This window comes from Apteryx mantelli, chromosome 4, assembly GCF_036417845.1.
Source record: "Apteryx mantelli isolate bAptMan1 chromosome 4, bAptMan1.hap1, whole genome shotgun sequence".
Lineage (NCBI taxonomy): Eukaryota > Metazoa > Chordata > Aves > Apterygiformes > Apterygidae > Apteryx > Apteryx mantelli.
In genome coordinates, this window is record NC_089981.1 from 47306954 (window position 1) to 47328600 (window position 21647).

Here is a 21647-nt window from a genome sequence, read left to right on the forward strand (position 1 = left end):
TCTGGCAGCTTTTGCATGGCTGACCATTCCACTAACAGTGCAGCTTTGGGACAGGAAGAGATCCAAAGTGAGAAGACCAAGCAAGCACACCGAAACAAATTTTTTAAAAATAGCTCATGATTTTCTGCAGAGGGATTCATAGTTCTGGATCCTGCCCTTGCCACCACCATGGTTGGTGTCTCCACAGTCCCGCTATCCCCCAACAGAGGATTGCTCATGTCTCCCTGGCACCCCTGAAGTTCACATGGATTTTTCACTTTTTAATTGTGCTGAGGCAAAGGAAACTGAAAATGACTTCTGTCAAAATTCAGATATTGCAGTGAGGCAGTAGAAAAGTTATGGCTAATTCATTCATCGCAAACACAGGTCAGTAACAGAAGGCTATTTTTTTTGATGCAGAAAAATCTTTAACTTTTCATGACAGAATTCCAGGTTTTGGTGTTTACCTATAGGAAATTGTCAGCAGCGCATTTCCCTGAACCGCTGGCAGCTGCACTGCTATTTAGTTGGTGCAGTTCTCCAAAAAAAACCCCCAAAAAATCCCACTTTGCAGAAGACGTGTGTGCGTGTACATACATATAACAACAGACATTTTAGAGAGCAATATCATACAAGAACAGTTATTAAGGTTATGGTTATCAAGATAACACTAACAAAATGAGAATATTAAGTTGTTATCTGTTGGGAAACAGGAAAAAAAAATCCATCACCTTGTAAAGGACCTTGTAACATTCTCCTACAGGCATCCTCTCATGCTCAGACCAAGTTACCACATCCCTGTCTCTGTGGGCTTGAGAGTACCCCACAGCCACAAATTGTAGGCATAATATCTACAAATTAAAATAGCTAAATCGGAGTCCTGAGCTATGGTTGTATATCTGACACGTATGTTTCTTCTTTCACCATCACAACATCCTTTTCTGCGTTTGGAAGTTTTTTGCAGATTACTATTTGAGAACCATTTCTGAATGATGTAAAGCTGCCAATTTCTGTGCTTAACAACCAGCTGCTAAAGTAATGGTAAATGTTCTAGAATTTAACCTTGTCGTAATAAAAGCAGTTTTGTTTACCTGTGATGTTCCAAGCTAAGAATATAAGCAAGGCAGGGAGCATAGAAAAGGCAATAAATTTTAATAGTCTAGAGAACATCAATTGGAAAAACTGACATATTTTGGGGAAGACAACCCTTTTTAGGGAGTTTTGCAGGGACCTGAAGGAGGTTTATGCATCCAGAGGTAGGTTTGCTGTTTCCCATTTATGTTGGTTAGTCTAATAAAATATATTCCTCTCTTTAAAGACCGCCTATTCTTTGTGATAGCAGTATCACTATAGCAGCTCACTAATGGTGGCTTTACTACTCTTTTTAGCTGGTAGGGGGTCTCAACAGAAAATTTTGTAGCAGAGTTGTGTGCACATGTGTGTATAATAAAGCTTTGAAAGAATAAACAAAACAGCAACAGTGTAGGTTATTCATTATAAGGTAATGCAAGATAAGATTGTTTTGTTGTTAACCACTAGAAAACAGAGGAAAATGGCCATTACCTTGTAAAGGACCTTGTAACATTCTCTTACAGGCCTCTTTTTATGCTCAGCTTGAGTTACCACCTGTCCATCTCTGCAAGTTTGGGAAGACCCAGCTAAATCGCCCCGAGGAATACAACACAGGCACATAAGTGCACAAGAAATCTCTAAGGTATTTAAAGCTTAATTAAAAAAAAAAAAAAAGCAAACTTGTTAATGTTGTAAGCCCTTAGTTACCTGTTACTGTCACTGCATTATAACCATTGCATGTCACTTAACACAGAATCACAGAGCAGCTTTCAGCAAGGTGTATGAAGTTCTGGTAGGGAAACACTCTGCTCCCATCAGAGCAGGAGCTGCCCCCGCCCTGAGAACAGCTGCATGTGTTCACACCATATAGCAAAACAGATGCTGGAAGGGAACGTTGTAGCTGAAAGGAACTTGTTCTAGTCAAATCCCATATATCCATTTAATAAGCTGCTGTATGCAATTGGTAGTCCAATCATTTGAGCCTATTAATCTTCTGATTTAATATCATATTTGCCCATGATATGACCATTGCTGTGTTTCATTTTTGGTTACTGTAATAAACTGTAGTGGGTTAACACAGTAATGTATTTGTTCATCCTTCTCAATAATAACTATTCTTAAAAAAAAAAAAAAAAAATAGTGCCTTGGGGTGTTCCATCAAATCATAACATAGGTCACAAGCTATTAGATGACAATAAATTCAAAGCCACTGGTTCTGCTTAGTTATATTAATATGAAAGTATCTCATAGGTTTTTTACAGAGTTTAAAGAATTAGCAAATATTAACAGACATTCCAGTTCGGGGGAAAAGTGGAGCTAGACTGGGACAGGAAGAGAGAAAAAAATCTTGCAAAGTCAAACTTGCAGCTTTCTTATAAGCCTTCTCATTAGCAGCGAGAAAATAAGGGAGCATCTTCCCATCAGTATGGATATCCACACACACTTCCTTTCAGGAAAGGTATCTACAAACCTGACATCATACCTTCTTCATGAAGGAATATTAGATCCAAGAGTTGGTCAGTGTATATCAACAGTGGAAGCAATGTAAACAATAGTCTACTTAACCAGACATTTCCTCCACTTAAAAATCATATAATGCCATTAAGCAGTCTTGATTTTTCATGCAGTTTTGAATGTGAGTCTTAAAACAACAAATAAACAGAAATTAGTTGTTTCTTGTTCAGAAAACCTCCCAAAGCAGGACAGTTGTGAACAGAATAAATCACGCAGATGGGAGAACGACATAAGCAATGACACAACTTCAAGTGTTCACTGCTACAGAAAAGCTTCCTTTGACCAAGGAGAAGAATACAAAGTAAATATGACCTGTGCAAGTCATGGCTACTTGTAACAAGCGAGAGGCCTGCCAGCTCAAAAGTAAAAGGTGGTTCTATTTTTGTATTCAGAATATTAATACTTCTAAAGCTTTAAACTGTACAGTCTCCAGCTTTCTTGGTTTGTCTATCATACAGCTATGACTAGAAAATAAATGGAAAGAAAAGCATAATAATGACCACCTATAGTGGTGTAGGCTTGGCATGTTTTCTTCCTGTCACAGCATTTATCTCCCTTCATACCCAGAATTATAAGCCGGGTCATGCTCTAGTATAAAAGAAAAAGTTAATAAATAGTTTACATAATTATATGGTTTATATGAATTAAATTAGAACAGGCAGAGATTTTACCTAATAGGAGAATTGTCTGAAATTTCAGGAAGTTCTCCTGGAAATTTTGACTGGGTATTGAATATACTCAGAAGGTATACTGTTATAATGCTGTTTCTAATAAGAGTTCTTTTTAAAGAAAAAGCTCAAGAGATCATAAACCTCGCTAGTCTCTTGATTAAAATTACAGTGAATCAACAAATGCAAAATGTGCGATACGTCATAGAATCAGGTCTGTGAAATGGAGGCAGCTTAGCATGGTTTCCACACTACCCATATTTGTATCACCTTTGTTCACAACTGTAGAACATTTTCTTGTGTTGCTTTAAACCTCCAGGATTCTTCTTTTAGCTTGTCCTAGAGACATTTCAAAACTCAGCAAGATTAAAGGGTTTTCTCAAAAATTCCCATTATCTTCCTCTGCAGAGACATTGTTACACATTGTCTGTGGTGTCCCACAAAAGGACTACAGCGCAGCCATCACTGGAGTTCAGAGCAGAACTTAGCATAGGTACCCAAAGCATGATAGGCATGCTCCAGTTTGTATTTCTACAGTTTAGCATAAGTATGGGGAAAGCTTTTATACTTACAAATCTATGACTAATATCCCTACTCCCGCCTCACTTCCTTACATTGTGCCCCCTTTTTCCCAGCTGCCTTCTTTGGTATTCACCTGAAATGCATGCCTGGTCTCCTGCTGAGTTCCCACAGTTGGGGGGGACCATAGAGCAGATGCTGACTTACTCAGGCACGGGTTGTTGCCAGGTGTGAGTTGCTGGATGTACTGCAACTATTGTAAGCAGGCCCTTTGTCTGAGAAAGTTGTTCAAGCACCTGCTCCACAAGTGAGATATTGATATAAGGCGAGATGTGAATATAAAGTGAAGGAAGTTTTGAAAGCATTTTTCCTGAAAATAAGCTCATCTTCTATTCAGATGGTGGGCAAGGGAGAAAACTCATTTTGAGTTCATTGTATCATCAAGTCTCAGAAGCCTCAGATAATCATAAACCAAAAAACCCAGGAAGTCCTCTTTCATTAGCAGCCAGAATTCTTTTCAGGGTTAAGTCTTGTTTACTCCAGAGATCTGCTACAGCTTGTCTCCAGAGGTGTCTACATGGTAAAGAACCTCCTTGAAACTTCTAGCTTTTGATAAGCATAGAAATTTGATGAAGTTGGGAGAGAATCCATTTGTCATCTGCCATTAAACAATCAATTTTGTGGTCTATCCAGTTCCAGAATGACAGCCTAGGTAAGAAACAAAGAAAAGGGAGAAATCAATCTAGTTAACATAAACACACTATTATCTGAAAGGTTTTTGGTTTTACTTAGTAGCGGAATAGTATGTGGTGCTGAAGGCAATCTTTTGTGTTTGTTCATTAGGTTCCTGTTTGGAAGGCTGAGATTATGGCTTTGGCATTTTGGTTTGCAGCACAACAGCTATTACTAGAGGTAGAGCCTTTTTGGTTTTGTATTTTTTAAATAAAGGGTCATAACAATGCTTTTATTCATAGTAGTATTCTTTCTTTGTTGCTATACAGAGCCAGGCACCCACTTAGATGTATATACCCTGTCGGAATTTGGATTTCTTCCATTAAGTTCCTGTTGCTCTTGTTTACATGCTGTGTGATTCTCAGGAGTACCCTGTCTCACTGCTGGTAGCTGACTACATGCTATGTGTTAGGCATTTTTTACAGCCTCTGCCAAAGCTTTTCATTCCACTCAGCTTTTTGGGTTTTGTTTGTATCTGAAACAGATCTTGTCTTCTACATTCTGGAAACTGCAGGTTTAGGAGTTGATGAGAATATTTAGTCACTCAAATTATAATAATATGAATAAATAATAGTTTTGAAATAGATATTTTAATTATTTATTTTGTATGTAAACTGTTCTATAAATTCTTTATATGACTTTTTTTTAAGTCCTGCAGCCTTAGTAACAACCATGTATTGCAATTCTTGTTTGCTTTGCTTCATTTTTTTTCCTAATTTATGTTCTAATAAATGCAAGTTTTCATGAGTTCAAAAGCTTTTCAGTCTTTTAGGGCAGCTCACTGTAAAGCAAATGTGTAATTAGGTGTACCTTAAAAGGCCATTAACCTGGGCATGCATCACACCCTGTAATAGCAATCCACAATTTAAATTTATCATTGAAGAGGAAGGTGTCTATAGTGATTATAATGATCAATGCATCAAAGAATATTTCCTGCTCTATCCCTCAGGATAAGACACAGCAAATGTGTGCATCTCCATCTGAAAGCAAGGGAGGGACGTATTGTTCAGTTATACGTAATATGTTACAGGGTTGTACTGCAGTGCTTCGTATTTCTGTCTGCGTATAGAAACTCCCACAGGACATTCCTCCAGGGTGGGCGATATCTGGACTCCAAGAAGTGTGGCAACACTTTCTTGTACAGGTATGCAGTGGCAAGCTGATGCTTATCCTTATACAGCATGACATCAACCCAGCCAGAGGAGTGAACAGAGTCTGAACATGGCTTATCCTACAGCTAGGTATCCGGAGTGCTTTCCAGCAGTTGAATTGCCTTAGCCTGAAGAGGGCTCTGGATCAAAATTTTTTGCTTCTGGGGTTAGTGCTTTATTCAGAAAAGTGAGGTTGCTCACTGTGGCTGTTGAGTTTTGGGAAAATCCTGGCCTTGCCACTGTGAGGCAGGCGTACCTTGAGCACACTGACCAGCGAGAATAGCTCAAGGGCTGTGAGCACAGGATTGTCCAGGCTAGAGATTTCAAGTGCACATAGGCAGAAGGTGCTACTGGTCTGGGCAAGCACATCTTCAAGCATCTCTGAAAATGCATTGATGAAATTTTTGGTGCCCAAAGCATAGATGGAAGATTTGAAGGGCTGCACTCTTGAACATAATTGCTGTGTCTGTATCCTCCTTTTTAAGAGATTGGCTAGAATTTGTGGTCTTTCAAGCATTCATTGCCTCAGTTGTGAATCTAGTAATGAAAGTTTATCTATGTGGAATAAACCTCCTGAGCATAATGACAGTGCTTTTCTCTCCTCTCCTCTCTTTGAGAAATGAAGAGCTAATAGAGGGTTCCACACCTTGAGCCTAGGAGAGGGGAATTGGGAAGTCCAAGCAGAGTCCTCTTACTGAAGTAGGCAAGAACCCCTGGGAACCCAGCAAGGGCCAGAAATGGAAGTGTTTGGAACAAGAAACCTGAGGATTGCAGCCCTGGCACTGCTGTGCCTTGGTGTGGGGCTGGTCACAATAAGCACTGATTAATATCAGGGTCTCAATGTCTCTTGAATTCTGCTCTATAATTAAACACACACTCATCTGACCTATCTTTGTCAAAAGGCTTGGAATGACAGATACACTTTACTTCACCTTTTCTAGAAGGGTTTTTGGTGGAATTGCTGCAGGAGTTGAAATTAGCATTCAGTAGTTTTCTACTGATATGTGTAATTTAGCTCCCTTGTAACCTTTTAGCAAAGAAACCACCTAGAAACCTTAGAAAATGAGCCTGGAGATGATTTCAAGAGGCCATCTATTCCAGAATTTATCAGCTCTCATTTCTTGGCTCATGGCACAGATGTCCTAGCCCACTGCTAAATTTCCTGAGGTTAATGGAGGGGCACGCCAACAGTACCACCTGCGGCCTGCATCTGCCTGGCACAGCCACTTGCACCCCCATTTGCTAATGGGGCAAGCAACAGCAGCATGTAGTTGGTAGGGCTTTCTGTAAGAGGAATCAATGCCACAGGCACCTTAGAGCTGCTTATGGAAGAGGAGGTGATTTAGCCCCTTAATCCCTTGGGAATCCTGACAAGAAAGACAGGAATTAAGGGGCTTGCATTGCAAGCATGCTGGGGAGACATATGAGGTTCTGCTAGTGGTGGTCAGTCCGTAAGAAACCTTCTCAAAAACCTGAAAAGGCTGAGAGCTTTTGGTAGAGGTTGCTGAAGCAGGATCTTTGATAATCTCTCCTGACAGAGGTCTGACAAACCTATTCTTCAAAGCTCCCCGTGATTGTCTTTCCACAACCCTCTCAGCCCTTTATAGACTAAGCAAATCTAGTTTTCTCAAGCTTTCCACATTGGTTACATTTTGCAGAACTCTGTTCATCTTTGCTGCTCTCCTCTGGATTCTCTACAGTTCCAGATGGTCTCTGTCTTTTTTGGGCAAGTGCCCAAAGCTGGGTGCAATCCTGTGACTTTACCAGTGCTGCACAGATTGAAAGAGTGAACTCAGGTATGCTGCATGCCATATGCCCATTTGTGTAAATTCATTGTCATGGTTACACTGGTGTTTCACCTCTCGAGTTTATAAGACTGAACCATGGCCCTGAATCCAGGACCTGAGACCTGGATTCTAATTCAAGCTTTTGAACTTAGAGCTGTTCAAAACGCTTGTCTTGTTTCACCTCATATGGAAAGACTTTTGAAGTTTTTTCTTTTGGCACCTAGCACTCTTGGAAATTAAACAGATTTAAATGCCAATACATCTTTGAAGCTGGTAAGCAATTATTCATCCAAGCTCATACGAGGCCACCTGGTGGTAAAGTGTGGGCGAGGCAAGAGTGAATATATGCATTACCTGAAAAACGAGCTACTTAGAAGTCTTTGGTGTTTCAATGGTTTTTTTTGACCTCAAGTCTTTTATCTCAAGGCTCTCATGCTTGTGCACTCTCCTTCACTCTCTTTCACTCTCTCTCATTCTTTCTAGACCAAGAGTTCAGTTTCAACTTGGCCACTGATGGTTTCCTTATCCCAGCAGCTCATCAACCAGTTTACCCAAACCTTTCACCCTAACAAACTCAGATGTGAGGACTGTTCTGCTGTGACTGTCCTGCTTCCGACACTGGAGATCAGCTTGTGCCCCCCCACCAGGGACCTCTTGCTTCCCCGTGGCACTTAGCTTCTTCAGCAGTGAAGAAGCTATCTCCATTTTTGGCCTGCAACTGGGCAGGAAAATATGACATGATGGATTTGATTTCTCAGCTCTCATAAAGGTCTAGCTGAACATTGTGATACAATGTAATATAAAAACCAGTTATTTCTAGTTGCCCACATTTGAAAAAGCTTTTTATTTTGAGTGCTTTGATGCATCCCCATCATTTTTCAGGCAGATATTTAGCCATTCACCCTCTATGAATACCTCTTTATTAGTCTGATCCTCATATGATAATCTGGAAAATAAGGTGAGTTGTTAGGTTATGTATGGACATACTACCTACCATTAGGCATTTTCTGTATAAAGTGCAGCTCATAACATCTATTACTAACCTCAGCCAAAATTCTGCTGGTGTGTTTGCACGATGAGATCTGCAGATAATATTGTTTTCAGGAGTCCATGTGCATGAGTAGGAAATGGAAAATGTTCTTATGATAATGACCAAAATCTGTCTGAGAGAGAAATGCGGTCCCTAAAATGAAAAGCAAAACCCTCAAACAAACCCTGAGACACTTGATTTCCATCTCTCAGTATCATCTCAGACCACTATTTCCATTTCTGAAGGTCCTCTGTCCTTATGATGCATTTTTTCAAGCCTTTTGCAAGTTCTTTGATAACATTTAGGTGAAATGGGATTCACTATTCCTCTAGCTGATATACTGAAAAAAAAAAAGGTTCTAGTTAGTAAACATCATAATTAATTAATAGTCAACCTTCCCAACTAAAAAAGCAAATCAAGCTAAAAACAAAGAGTGTTTCCTCAGGTTGATAAAAGCCCCACTGGGGAAGCAAAGATCCTCTCCTTGTAGTTTCAAAGAAGATGTGGTTTTTCTTTGCTTCCCGTCTGGTCATCATGCAGCCTTGCAAAATTGTACTTACCAAGGCAAATAATGTATTGGACACATGAGTAAAATACCCTTAACATTTTTTGTTTGTTTTTGCTATGTTTTTTCATCACCGTAAAAACCATGTTAATTTTTTTTTTTTTTTTTTTTTGTGCTAGATATAGTCTACTTTTCCTACTGCTTTTGTAGGGCTATTTTGGTTATTGCTGTTTATTAGGATAAATTGTGCAATATCAAAAACAAACCTGGGGATGAAACAATAGAAAACACCATGGGTTCAGGAGGCTAGAGGTACGCTTCATTACTGAGATGCCTATTCTATCAGAGGACTGAGAAGAATTTACTGAAAGATTGACTGCTCCCGGGTGATAAAATAGCAACATATTTCCTTATGAGGAAAGATGGATGGTGTTATTCTGTCTTACCTTTTTCCAGAAATCTGCTGCCTTGAAGAGAAACAAAGACAAAAGCCCAACCAAGTGATCTGCAATCCTAGTTACTGAAGAGAACTCTTTGCACCCTTAGCAATGGCCTAAACACCAAAGAGAAGTGCCTGATATGAAGTCAGCACACAGGTATGGTAGCATTAGCTTTTGCACCAGGGTTCTGGAGAGTTTGTGATCATAAACAGGAATGAACAAACTTATCAGGGGAATGGTATAGGAAATCTCAAAGTTTATCCAGTAGACTGAAGGAAAAGACAGAACAATTTATATTCTGATTTGAACAAATGACAAATGCAGGTCCCTGGCCCTAGGGAAAGTGGGCTTTCTCATGGTCCCCATTATTGATTTACTTCAGCAGAAATCAAGAGTTAACATTTCTTTAATGCTGAAATTAGAAATTATTGTTTTCCATTCAGCCTGTTATCTGCTTTATTTTCAAAACAGTTTGAAAGAAAACAGTAACTGAACACCATACACATTACCACAGAAAAAGCTTGGAAGAACCAGTCCTTGAACGTGCCTTTTTACATATTATTTTTATTTACTTTTTATACTGATTTACTCTTGCAACATTTAGTGCATTAGGCTGTCTATTTTGATTGGTTACAAAGCATCAATGGTTATGTCATGGTATCGAGAGCAGCATCATTAAGGTTACAGGGTTATCATCGCTTGACTGTTCAAGTTCATTTATCAAAGATAAGTGTCAAAAGAGCTTGACCTTGTTCTTAAATTAAAAAAAAAATTAAACAATGTATGTAGCAAAAATGTCATATCTTTGTTTTTCTTTCTAACTAATGAACAAGGTCACCATTACCTTCTGGGCAATGGGGTACTTTCTGTATCTCAATATTCTCATGACTCACTTCAAATAAGTCATGCAAATTACTCATATCTAAATTTTCCTTGCTTGCATACTTGCAAAGTTAGACATTCTGCGGTGGAGGTCAGTAACTGGCAGGCAGGACAGACACTGGGGCATGTGCCTGAATGAATGAGGCTTCGCTAAGTGGTTACATGGAAGACAGCAGGGCTTTCTGCAGAAATTCCTGATTACTGAATAATTACTGAGATGTGTACATCACTGTCTAGCTTAAGGTACTGTTGGTGACCAGAACAAAGGAAAATCTATGTCTGGTGCATTCCATGCATAGCCTTGGTTGTCTGTACAGTGCTGCAAAACTGAGTCATTTTTACATGCCAGGTCTCAGGCTGTGGGATTGTTCCTAAACAGTAGCTTCCTCTTAGACTTTCCCACTTTCATGAGTTGTGACTTATCACAACATGTCAGCACAAGGAGATAAGTGCAGATGAAGAAAGGTGGCAATGGGTGGGAGCCTTTATATAGAGCTTTATGGTGGGACTGGGGGACAAGTTCAGTGCAAATAAAGTAGGGAGATGATGAGGGCTGGGACGGCCTTGTCAGGGTGCTGCAAGATGTTGTAGTATGCAGCGTGCCTGAAAGTGGCCCAAGTGGTGTGGAGTGCCGACACAAATCAGTGATCTGGAGAAGTCCTAAGGGTCTGCGTTACAGACTTGGATGGTTGTGTCAGCCTCTGACAACCTTGTTGAGGTAGTGCTGGTGAGGGACCCAACAGAATGAAATAGCCATGACCAGTGTGACTGCTCATGTGAGCAGAGCCCGTGGGATCAGGCCCATTTCTGTGGAGAACTCTGCAGCAGACATATCCTTTGCAGGTACAAGATGTTTTCTCAAACTAATTTTGTTTGCTTATCTCACAGGTGAAATGAAGACATTAGTTGGAAAATGTTCACTGTAAAATGTTCACTAGTAAATAAGTGGAGGTTGCATCCTTCTTCCCTACTTCTTCCCTTAAAAGCCAATGTTGTGAAGATGTTCTGTTTCTAGTTCTATTTTTCAGCTTGTGTTCTGCTGTAACCTGCAATGGATGTGAAAGATTAGGAAGTAACAGTCTAAAAATGAAAGTACTGAGGCACAGAAAAGATAATCAAGATTTTGTCTGCAACAGTAAACTAAACGTAAGCCAGATATAGTTGACTTTTGAAGATATAATTGTTTCTTTGGTGATAGCCATCTAGATACTTCAAGTTCCTGCACTGCATGGACCATGGTCCATGTGGTACTTCTTTAGAAAGCTGTGCCATCCAATATTAGTGTTTGATGGACATCCTACCCTGCTCTTTTAATATCTTTAGGGATTAACTTGAGTTCTGACTGAGAAAGGAAGCACTCTAATATTGTATGCCACTTAGGTATATTTTCCTGCCTTGCACACACTGTTGCTCCCAGTTCCTTGAGCAGACTAGCAGTGAATGAGACCTACTGTAAGGCTAAGCAGCACTCAGCTTATCTGAAGCCCTGCCTCTTGTCAGTGCAAGCTCGTGGAGCATTAACTTAAATTTGTCTATTGTGAGGTGCCCAGGGTAGTTAGCTCCAGTTGGCAGAGAATTTGTCTCCCCTGTGGATATTTAGGTTGTGATTTTGTAGTATTTATTGTAGCATTATGAGGAAGTAAGACATGAGTACAGGAAAAAAATTGCTGAACATGCCTTTAAGAGCTTTGCAGCTCCTGTGTTTCTGCATTACCCAAATATTAAGGTTTGAAGCTCAAAAAGGGGGACTCATGTCACCATGGTGTATTCCAGAAACCTGAACCCAAGGCAAGTTTGGATGATAAAGTGTAAGAGGATGGCTTCTGTTCAACTACTGTAATTTAAAAATGAAACTGAGAATTTTGTCTTTTTACTGTCAGAAAATCTTGGAAACATCTAAAACAAAGAATTTTCAGAGACATTAGTAATAGCAGTGGTTCTGGGACTTTGTAGGTGACAACAGAATATGTGGTCTCTGTTTTGGAGAAAAAACAGAACCTACTAACGTAGCTCAGCACCAATACTAAGCTTTGTTTTGGTTTTAAACACCGCTTTGGTACCAATAGCCTTGAAATGACTGGCACAACGCAAGAAAGCTGCCTCTGGTTTACAGGGAAAGCTGAAAGTTGCGCTCCGTGTGGGCAAGGGGCTGCGCTGCGCGGGTGGTGGGTTTCCCAGGCTGGGAGCCGGGAGCGGGAGCCGGGAGCCGGGGGCGGGAGCGAGAGCCGGGGGCGGGAGCTGTCCCGAGTGCTGAAACCGCCCGCGCCGCGCCGCGCCGGGCACCCTCTGCCCCTGGGGGCGGTGGCGCCGCTCCTGCCCCTCCGCTACGTCATGAGGCACAAAGCTGACGTTAGCAGCGGATTTGGAAATGTCTTTCTCTTGCTGCTTCCGAATTCTAGTGCTAAATCTGTTCCTTCAAGTAAGGAAAGCAAGTGACGCTATGAAGCAATTGAGAAGCTTCATTTTCCGGGTCCAAAAAAAAAAAAAAAAGAGGGAACTTTTCCTGAATATTTTTGCAAACCATTTTATTTTTATTCTAGCCTATACTTCTGTTTTTATTCTGTAATTCAGCTGATTCCACGTGACATACAACTGAGTCTTGTGAATAAAAATTCCTGTCAATTTCTTCATTGTACTAGCCTGCAAAAACGGGACAAATGTGTGTGCCAATATGCACAGGCAGGACAAAACAAACATTGTTATAAGCAGATTGGCACTAATTTGCAATTAGGTCATGCTAAAGAGCACCTACGTATCCTAGAAAACCCTTGAAAACATTCTAAGTTTAAGTACCTTTGCACAAGCACAAAATAGACCCTTACATGAAAACAAAATTGCTTCTTCATTGCTTAGTAATTATTCCTGCTTGCCTTTTTCCTGAAGATATACTCATATGACATCATCATTAGTTCTAGGGTATTCCTATGATTTTACAGGATATATTTGACTTCTAGTGCAGCACTGTAAAATGAACTGGCAGAGCAAGCAGTGTGGCTCAGTAAGAAGTTCTAAGAGTTCTCCAGTAATTTCCCCCTTCAAATGGGGAACACAGATCTGTGACAGCTGGGGTATAAACTTCTGACCACATTTGTCTAATAATATCCATCATTAAGAAGACCATTTAAATTCAGCTACCATGCCAGATCCTGTGTTGGAATAAATACTATTAGTGATGCTTTGTGTGGAAAGCATTAGATTCTGCTTTAACCTTTGCTAAAATCTAAACTAGTTATGCTATTTCAGTGTTTCAGTTTTCTCAGTAATGTGAAGATTTTTTATAATTTATACTTTCTGACTTATTAAAAGTGGAATAGCCTCTTGCTGAAATACATTTTAATCTCTTCTGATAGGGATAGGGAATCTCTTCTGATAGGGAATAACTTATAATTATTCTTCAAGTTAACCCTTAGGCTGCAAGGTGAACAGGTGAAATTAAACCTCTGGGAACAGTCTGCCTGTGTACATAATGAGTCATATCCTGCTCTTCTTTACACTACTATAAATCAGGAGTTATTCCACAAAATTTAATGTAATCATTACTGTAAGCATAGGCAGAATATGGCCCCTTGGTTCTGAGGGGGTTATAAATGGCTAGCCAAAAATAACAACTGTGCTTACTTAAAGTGTAAAGCTAATAAATGATTTCACCAAGAGGACTTATCTTTAAATCATACTGAAGTTCTCAGTTCACGGGGAACTATGAGGAACATGGCTGTTATGGTAAAGTGTTACCTCTACTCATCTTGTTCTGTTATTACATTTTTACAAGGATTTTGTGCTAAAATGACAAATGTGGAAGCTGAATCTTTTATTTAATCTAAAAACAGGCAAAACACAAGCAGAAACCATGTGAGTATCTCAGATGTTCTTCCACTAACATGCAGCCACTCTAAGGAAGGAGGGAGCACACTGTCCAAACAGCAAACTAACCAGGCCACAGCTGCATCCTCAGCCAGTGATGCTGCTACCACTTACTCACCGGCTGCTCCTGCCAGCACACTCCTCCTGTCATGCAGTAGCATACCCGGGCCTTTTCTTCCCCTCCCACCCCCTCTTCATTCCACTGCCTGGGTATATTGGCCCCAAGGCCAGCAGTAAGAGTGCTGGGGAGAAAAGTACTGGTGATAGGCTGAGAGGGAAGTGGAAAGAACAGGCCTTACTCTTCCCCTTTCGTAATGAAAAACAGTAAGAACAGTAACATTGCAGCAAAAGGTGCAACAGATGTGGCAGAAAAGCGCTCTTTCTCCCTACTATTTTCCTCTCATTTGTGACCTCCTCTCTCTTTACCTCCTACTTCCCTATACTCTGTATCAGCAGACCACTGTAAGTCATTTTGGTAGCAGGGGCGCTGTATGCCCTCCTTCCTTCTCCCCTTTCCTGTTCTTGTGTCTTTTCTCACTGTCACAGTTCTCACTTTATGGTCCCAAAGATCTGCAGTCCCTTTTCCTAGGGGGCAATGGCATCTGACTGCGCTTGAGGCATATTGTTCCCCCATTAGCTCCCCCTACTACGGATGAGTAGCTAAATAGTTCAAGGTACTTCTGTTCAGGAATAGATTAGAAATGCAATTTTAATTTCAGCCACGAGGGGACCTCTGTAGTTTAATGTTCATTTGATACATCACTCAGTCCAATACAACCACGCTCACTTCTGCCAAAACACAGTGCCTCCCTCCAGGATGAGGATCTGTATCCCCTGGTAGGTCAACTCTCATATCCTAGGAACCTGCATCCAAACAAACTTTATTCCACTGCTTAAAACCAACATCATAATTCTTGTGTTTCTCCAACAGCTTTAGATTTCCCTTCCCAGTCATGAATTTTTCCCAGCGTCTGGGTTGCTCAGGAGTTATACAATGGGGTAATGACAGATGAGCTGGCTGCAGGACTGAGGAACAGAAATGTGATTTCTGCACACACTGAGCCACAGATTCTGGGCCAGACATGTAGGGCAGGGGACAGCTGAGACATAGTTTGTGTCACTTCACATCTTAATAACTAACCACATTATCATCTTAAAAATAGGAGACTAGGTTCTGGAGGTAAAACCAGATTCCTACATCATTTTTCATATGGCATTCATCGAGCAGATATCCAGAGCTTATATCAAAAAGTCTCCAAGTCTTTCACAGAGGAATTTGGCAAATAGCCTATGAAATTTAATCTGAAAAATAAACAACTCCCACTTATTGCAAGGATTTCTTTCACTTCATGTAACCTGGTTTGGGAATCTCATTCTCCTCTTGCGTGCAGTAGCTTTGCAGTTGGATAATTCGATTTGGTTATGTTGGTATGATAAAACAAGGATGTGACTGTAACGCACTAACCTACTCACTTACTCTAGTGAGCAGCAAAGATGCAGCAACTAAAACACATGGTCAGGGGCACAGCCCCTTTCTACTTGGAGGCTGGTCATGGATAAAGTACTTGCTCTCTGCCCTCGCTGCCACTGCTACCTGCCAGGGAGGCTCACCCAGGTCCTGCGGCACTTGCCCTTCTCCCTGCAGAGCAGAATACCTCTCAGCAGAGCTACTCCTGATCTTCACCCTTCCCCATGAGAAGTCAGTCAACCCCTCACTTTTCTCACTCACTTACTTTCCATGTGGGGTTGTGATCTTAGTTTCAGCCACTGGGGGGAACCGTAGACTTTATCATGAAAGGCTTGTGGGAGAGGTAGATCTTCCCTTAGACGGACTGATACTGCAAGCAGAGACAGGTGAGTTTTCAGGCCCACATGCCTTTCTTCCTGAAAAGGGGCCTTCATATGTGAAAGCTTCCCCATCTTTTTTCTTCCAATTACATCAGCTGGCCCAGAAAAAGATATAATTTCTTGTAAACATTGCCTTGCTTATATTGGTTGTATCTGGAAATGACATGTGAACCACAACTCTCAGTTACTTTTCAGGTCTTTTTAGGCCTTGCTCAGGTTGGAATTTAAAGATGTGGCTGACATGCACTAAGCTGCGTGAGAAACTTCACGGGGACAATGAAATATTTGATATGTGCTAAGCAGGTCAAGTTCAAACTGTGATAGGTGATAATTTGTTACATCAACTCGTGAAGTGATTTTACCATGAAACTAGGCGCTAAGTACGGGCTATCAACTCGTGAAGTGATTTTACCATGAAACTAGGCGCTAAGTACGGGCTATCAACTCGTGAAGTGATTTTACCATGAAACTAGGCGCTAAGTACGGGCTATCACCACAATGATTGTACTGAGCCAGCAGAGCGATATTGTATTGTGAAATGCATGCGCGCGACCTGAAGGGCACCACGTACAACGCAGAGGAAGACCCCAGCTTTCATCCCGACCCCCCCCAGCAACAGTCGGCGCAACCACAGAAGTTACAGGCATATAAGGGGACCGTGAGCGGGGGATCGCGCGCGCCGTTGGTGGAGCAGGAGACTCCCCGGCCGCCCAGCGCTGTTTTGCTTACTTGTGACTTGCTCAGTTATTTTATAAATTGGAATTTATGCAACCTGGCCCGAGTGGTTGTCAATTTGTCGCGTTTACCTATAACAAAACCAAGGCTCCCCTCTAGATCATATTTAAACTCTTGTCCATATGAAAGCTTTCAAACTTGTTAGAAATGTCCGTAGCACCCTTTTTTTGTCTTTGTACATGGCTTAGATATCCGATATGAATGCAAACTAAAGGAAGTAAAAATAGGCAATATGTTAATGATAACAGTGTTTAGAAAAGGATTTCATGGGAATGATTTTTTTTTTTTTTGCCAGTATAAATAAAGGCAGAAAGTTCTTTTTGTAGCAGGAGTGTGTGAAACTTGAAACCACAGCAGTTAAGAAGTAACACCAATATGAATAAGAACAACGGAGATAAACATGACTTAATACCCCTGGAGGTGGGAACGTGATCTGGTGGTTACAGCAGCAGGCAGCAAATCTGACACACTCTCTTCTGCCAATGACTCACTGCATGACTGTAGTCAACTCACTTACTGTCTGTATATCAGTTTACCCATCTGTAAAACAGGGACAGACCTATCTGCATCTTATCAGATTTAACTTTTGCCAAGCATCTGTAATGAATGCCGGCAGCACCCTACAGTCCAGAATGCAATATTTCACAAGTGTAAAGTACAAGTCATTAGCACTTTGCCTGTCCAACATTAGGCCGGGAATCCCCACCCCGTCTGTTAAAACAGTTGTACATTTACAAATTAATGTGGTTATACCTGATTGACTGAAGAATCTCTTGATACTTCTGGTAGTGTTTGAAGTCTTCAGGTTAAATCTTATGCAAACTTAAGAAATCAGTTCTTTAAAGCTGACACTGTAAAAGCAGCTAATTAAGTTTACCTAATCTTACCCAGCAAATCACCATTAATTTGTATTATTAAAAATAAATATTGTTTTTCTATTTTTATATATACATTAGTTTATTAAAATTAAATGTATTGCATATATTTTGTATCTATCTTTATTAACTGAAATTTAGTTTATTAAAAGTATATCTTATAATTTTATTATTAATTAATCTTAGCTGTATGTGAAGTGAGTTGGTGGTCTCAGAACAGTTGCTAGAAGTAAGGTTTCCTAATCAGAGATCACACATAATCCTGTAATCATAAGATCAGCACACACAGCAGTGGCTAAAAGATGCTGGGAGCTGAATTGCCTTTCCACGTGTAGAAGGGCTTCCTGAAATTCCTGTTTGGCCTGTGGAAGCGTGCATTCATCTCTAGCCTGTGAATAAACTCTTTTTCTATCTTGCTTGTCTACAGAACTGAAGCTATGACAGTTACTTATATTAGTTAAATGGGTCCAACTTGTGTGTGTGTAATCTTTTATACTCATTTAAAACTGGCTACTTTGCTTTCTGCTGTTTCTATAAATTCACCACTGTAAATGAGTCTTCTTATAAAGCCATCAGTTAAAATCATGCTTTTCATCATTCGGGTACAATTTTACATATGCATCAGGCCTAATCAGTTTTAATATTTTAAGATTGCTTTTCTGCACTGTAAAATTTAAAATGAATTACAAAACTAATAATAAAGGTGACAACTGTATCTTTCTACAGAAAGAACTTCACCCTCTTCCTGGCTACCACGAAGAAATATCTACCTACAGACACTTTGGTTTTATCTCTGCCTGTTGGTGAAACGCTGTATTGCCAACCATTTTCTTCTGCTCTGCACTTCTGATGTTTTTACCTAACTTTGCAGTAGCTGTCACCCATGCCTCACCCACGACACACAACTTGGCAGGTCTTTGTGAGAACAATTGCAACGGCTGCTATGCAGTGAATTAAATCCACCACAAGACACGGCGATTTAAGCTGGAAATTTAGATCGGCAAAACTAGTGGCTAGGCAGGGCATCTAAAGACACCTAAATTTTCATTTATGGAGCTCCCCAGCTTTCTTCACGATTGGTCCTCAGCATTTCCAAGCTTTGTGATTTGTGAGCAGCGCGGCAGTCAGCTCACGAGGATGCACCTTGTGCACTGCCTGGTGAAACAGGCCTTTTCAGAGACGGTCAGCAGGATCGAGACTAAAACAATCAGCTCCAACCAAATAATCGGAAGGCTTTGAGACGGGCTAACAAATCCTTATTTATACTGTTGCAGGAGCTAGGGGTACATTGCGCTATGTGTTATGTGTTGAGCGAGCACAGCCCTTTTCCTCAGGAGCTCACTAAGTATCAGGCGGAGACAACAGATGGCTGGAGACAGATGGGAGAGTACAAGGAAACAATGAGGCAAACGAGCAAAAACTAAGTTGAAGACTTCAGTGTTTGGTTCCAAAATTATTAATTTTACTAATCATCTCAGCTGACGTAACCCTATGGGTAGGACGCCTTTCCCGTTCCAAAGGTCCTAACATCTACAATTACATCACGTGCGGCAAGCCAGCAGGGATTACATTTTAGGCAAAGAGAGGGAGGTCAGTAGGCAAGAAGTAACGACCTGGGGGGGTATCTGAAGAAATTCATTCAGAAAAGGAGGCCGGGGTAGCTCAGCAGCCTGTGGGGGGTCAGAGAGGGTCCTTAAGCGCAGCTCCGCAGCTCAAGCGCTGACCGACGCGGGCGGCCGCGGAGGCAACACAGGTCGCGGAAGCCGCCCCCCGCTCTCCCCCCCCAGGGCGGGACGGGCGCGGGCGCCTCCCCGCGGCTCTGGCCTGCGGCGGCCGCGGGCTGAGAGGCGGCCGCGGCGCGGAGGCCACCGCCGCGCAGCCGCCGTGCCCGGGCGGCCGTTAGGCGGCCGTTAGGCGGCGCGCGCCAGGCGGGCGGCGGCTGTTGGAGGTAAGGCGGGGGGCGGGGCGCGAGGAAACCTCCGCCGCCCCGGGGCCGCCTCAGGGAAACCGAAACCAAAAGGGCGGCGGAGGCGGGCGGGGGCTCCCGCGGCGCGGCTCACTCCTCCCCTTAGCGCCGAGGCGGAGCGGAGCGGCGGGCGGGCTCAGCGCGCCTCCATGGCCCTGGCGCCGGGCCGGCGGGCGCGATAGCCGGCTCCGGCGGTGCCGCCGGGCGAGTCGGCGCTGCGCCGCGCCGGGCGGGCGGGCTGGACATGAGCGTCGCGGCCGCGCTCCGCGCAGCGGCCGGCGGCTGAGCCACAAAGAAGTTTCCCGACGGCGCGGCGCTCCCCCATGCACGCCCCCAGCCGCCGGCACTGGAGCGCTGCCCGGCCGGCGCCGGGCGCCGACCCCGCCATGAAGCCGCGCGCGGGGCTGCACAGCAGCCCCGACCTGAGCCGGGCCACGCGGCTGAGCGTGGGGGAGCTGCGCTCCCTCTTCGAGGCTCGCTGCGCCGCCGTCGCCGCCGCCGCCGCCCGGCAGCTGCCCGACCCGGCCAAGCGGGGCTGCCGTCCACCCAACGGCGTGCTGCCGCCCGTCATCCCCCGGCTCACCGTCACCGCCGAGGAGAGCGAGGAGGCGCAGGGCAGCCCCAAGGCGCTGCCGCCGCACCCGGAAGGCGGCTGGCTGAGGACGGACAGCTCGTTGCACCTGCAGTCCCGCCGGCTTTCCACCTCCTCGCTCTCCTCCACGGGCTCCTCGTCCCTGCTCGAGGACTCCGAGGACGACCTGCTGAGCGACACGGAGGGCAGGAGCCAGGGCATCGTGCACCTGGAGCACAGCGAGGACACCAACCAGGTAGGGGCGGCTGGGCGCCTTCGCGGGCGGCGGGCGCTGCCCCCGGCGGGCGCCTCCTGCTGGCGCCCGGGGCTCGCGCGGCCCGGGGGGGCGGTGCCGGGCGGGGGCGACCCGCGGCCAGGCTGGGGGACCTGGCTGGGCCCCCGGCTCCCCGCTGGAGCGCGGTGCCAGCGCGGGCCGGCGGGGGGCAGCGGCCGCTCCCCCGCCTCGCGCGCGCTGGGGAGCTCCTGCTCTGCCGCTAGTGGCGGTGCCGTAATCGAGCACACGCGGCTGCCCCTGTTTTAAAAACGTTTCTGAGTGTTGGCTCTTTGAAAAGCCGGTCAGGTGCGTGCTGTATTTCTCTTCTGCCACGAAACTGTGCTCGATACCGCCAGAATTGTGTGTGTGTGTGTGGGGGGGGGGCGTTTTCTGATCGTGGGTATTTGTTCAGTCTCTTTTATTAGATCTTCAAAATACCATTTTTCCAAGCATTTACCAGCAGGTACTTTTGTCTCTTCCAATCCCGGAGTCTGTGGCTGTCAGTTTGTGAGCTGCTGCTTGCTGTGAGCGTGACGGGAGACGGGGAGGAGCTTGGACCGGGCAGAATGCGCGCTTTTGTCCGGTCTGGCGGTAGCGCGTTCTACTCGGCAAATCCCCTCTGTATTTTGGCAGCTTTCCCCCATAAACTGCACTTTTAAAGGCATACAGTTAGTCGTTTTTTCATGGTCTAAAACATATATTTGCCTGACTCTTCGTAATGTGCTTCTTGGGGCTTTGTAACTGAAATACGTGGCTTTTAGCAAATTCTCCCTCCTACCTTTACTGAGACCACAACTTAAATTGTTGTTCATACTGCCAGCTGATTGGCATTGAATTGTTTTCAAGCAGAACATATGTTCTGAAAAAATATATAAACAAGAAACAATGCTATTTGTAGGTGATACCTCCAGCTGTACTTTTCTCATGATAATTGCAGGCTTACTACACTGGAGGACACATACTACAGGAGCTGAAATGCTGTGCGCAGTATTGGTTTTGTTTGCATCAACTTGTGGCCTAGCTTTGGAAAAAAAATGTTTTGTACTTTGACGTATTCCATATCAAGGAACCAATAATACTACTACTCAATTTATGCACAAAGCCCTTTTGATCCTGAGATAGAATCTGGTGTACAGGGGGAAACAATTACTACTCAATAGCTTTATTGCTTTCTTTTTTAAACTGTGTGCTGTGCGTGTGGGGATTTTGTATCAGTACCAGAAGAATAGAAGTTAAAG

General features: G+C 43.3%; 1 protein-coding gene across 5 annotated transcripts in view; it reads left to right on the plus strand.

Moving 5' to 3' along the window:
• Nucleotides 1-19737: 19737 nt before the first annotated feature.
• ITPKA (inositol-trisphosphate 3-kinase A) overlaps nucleotides 19738-21647 on the plus strand; it is a 52485-nt gene continuing 50575 nt past the window's right edge. For all 5 annotated transcript variants that reach the window (XR_010884154.1, XR_010884155.1, XR_010884153.1 and 2 more), the window contains exon 1: nucleotides 19738-20391. Coding sequence is in view for 2 of the 5 variants with exons in the window: in XM_067296453.1 (XP_067152554.1) it covers nucleotides 19888-20391 (504 nt within the window). In the remaining 3 variants the exon portion in view is untranslated. The remainder of the gene's footprint in view (nucleotides 20392-21647) is intronic.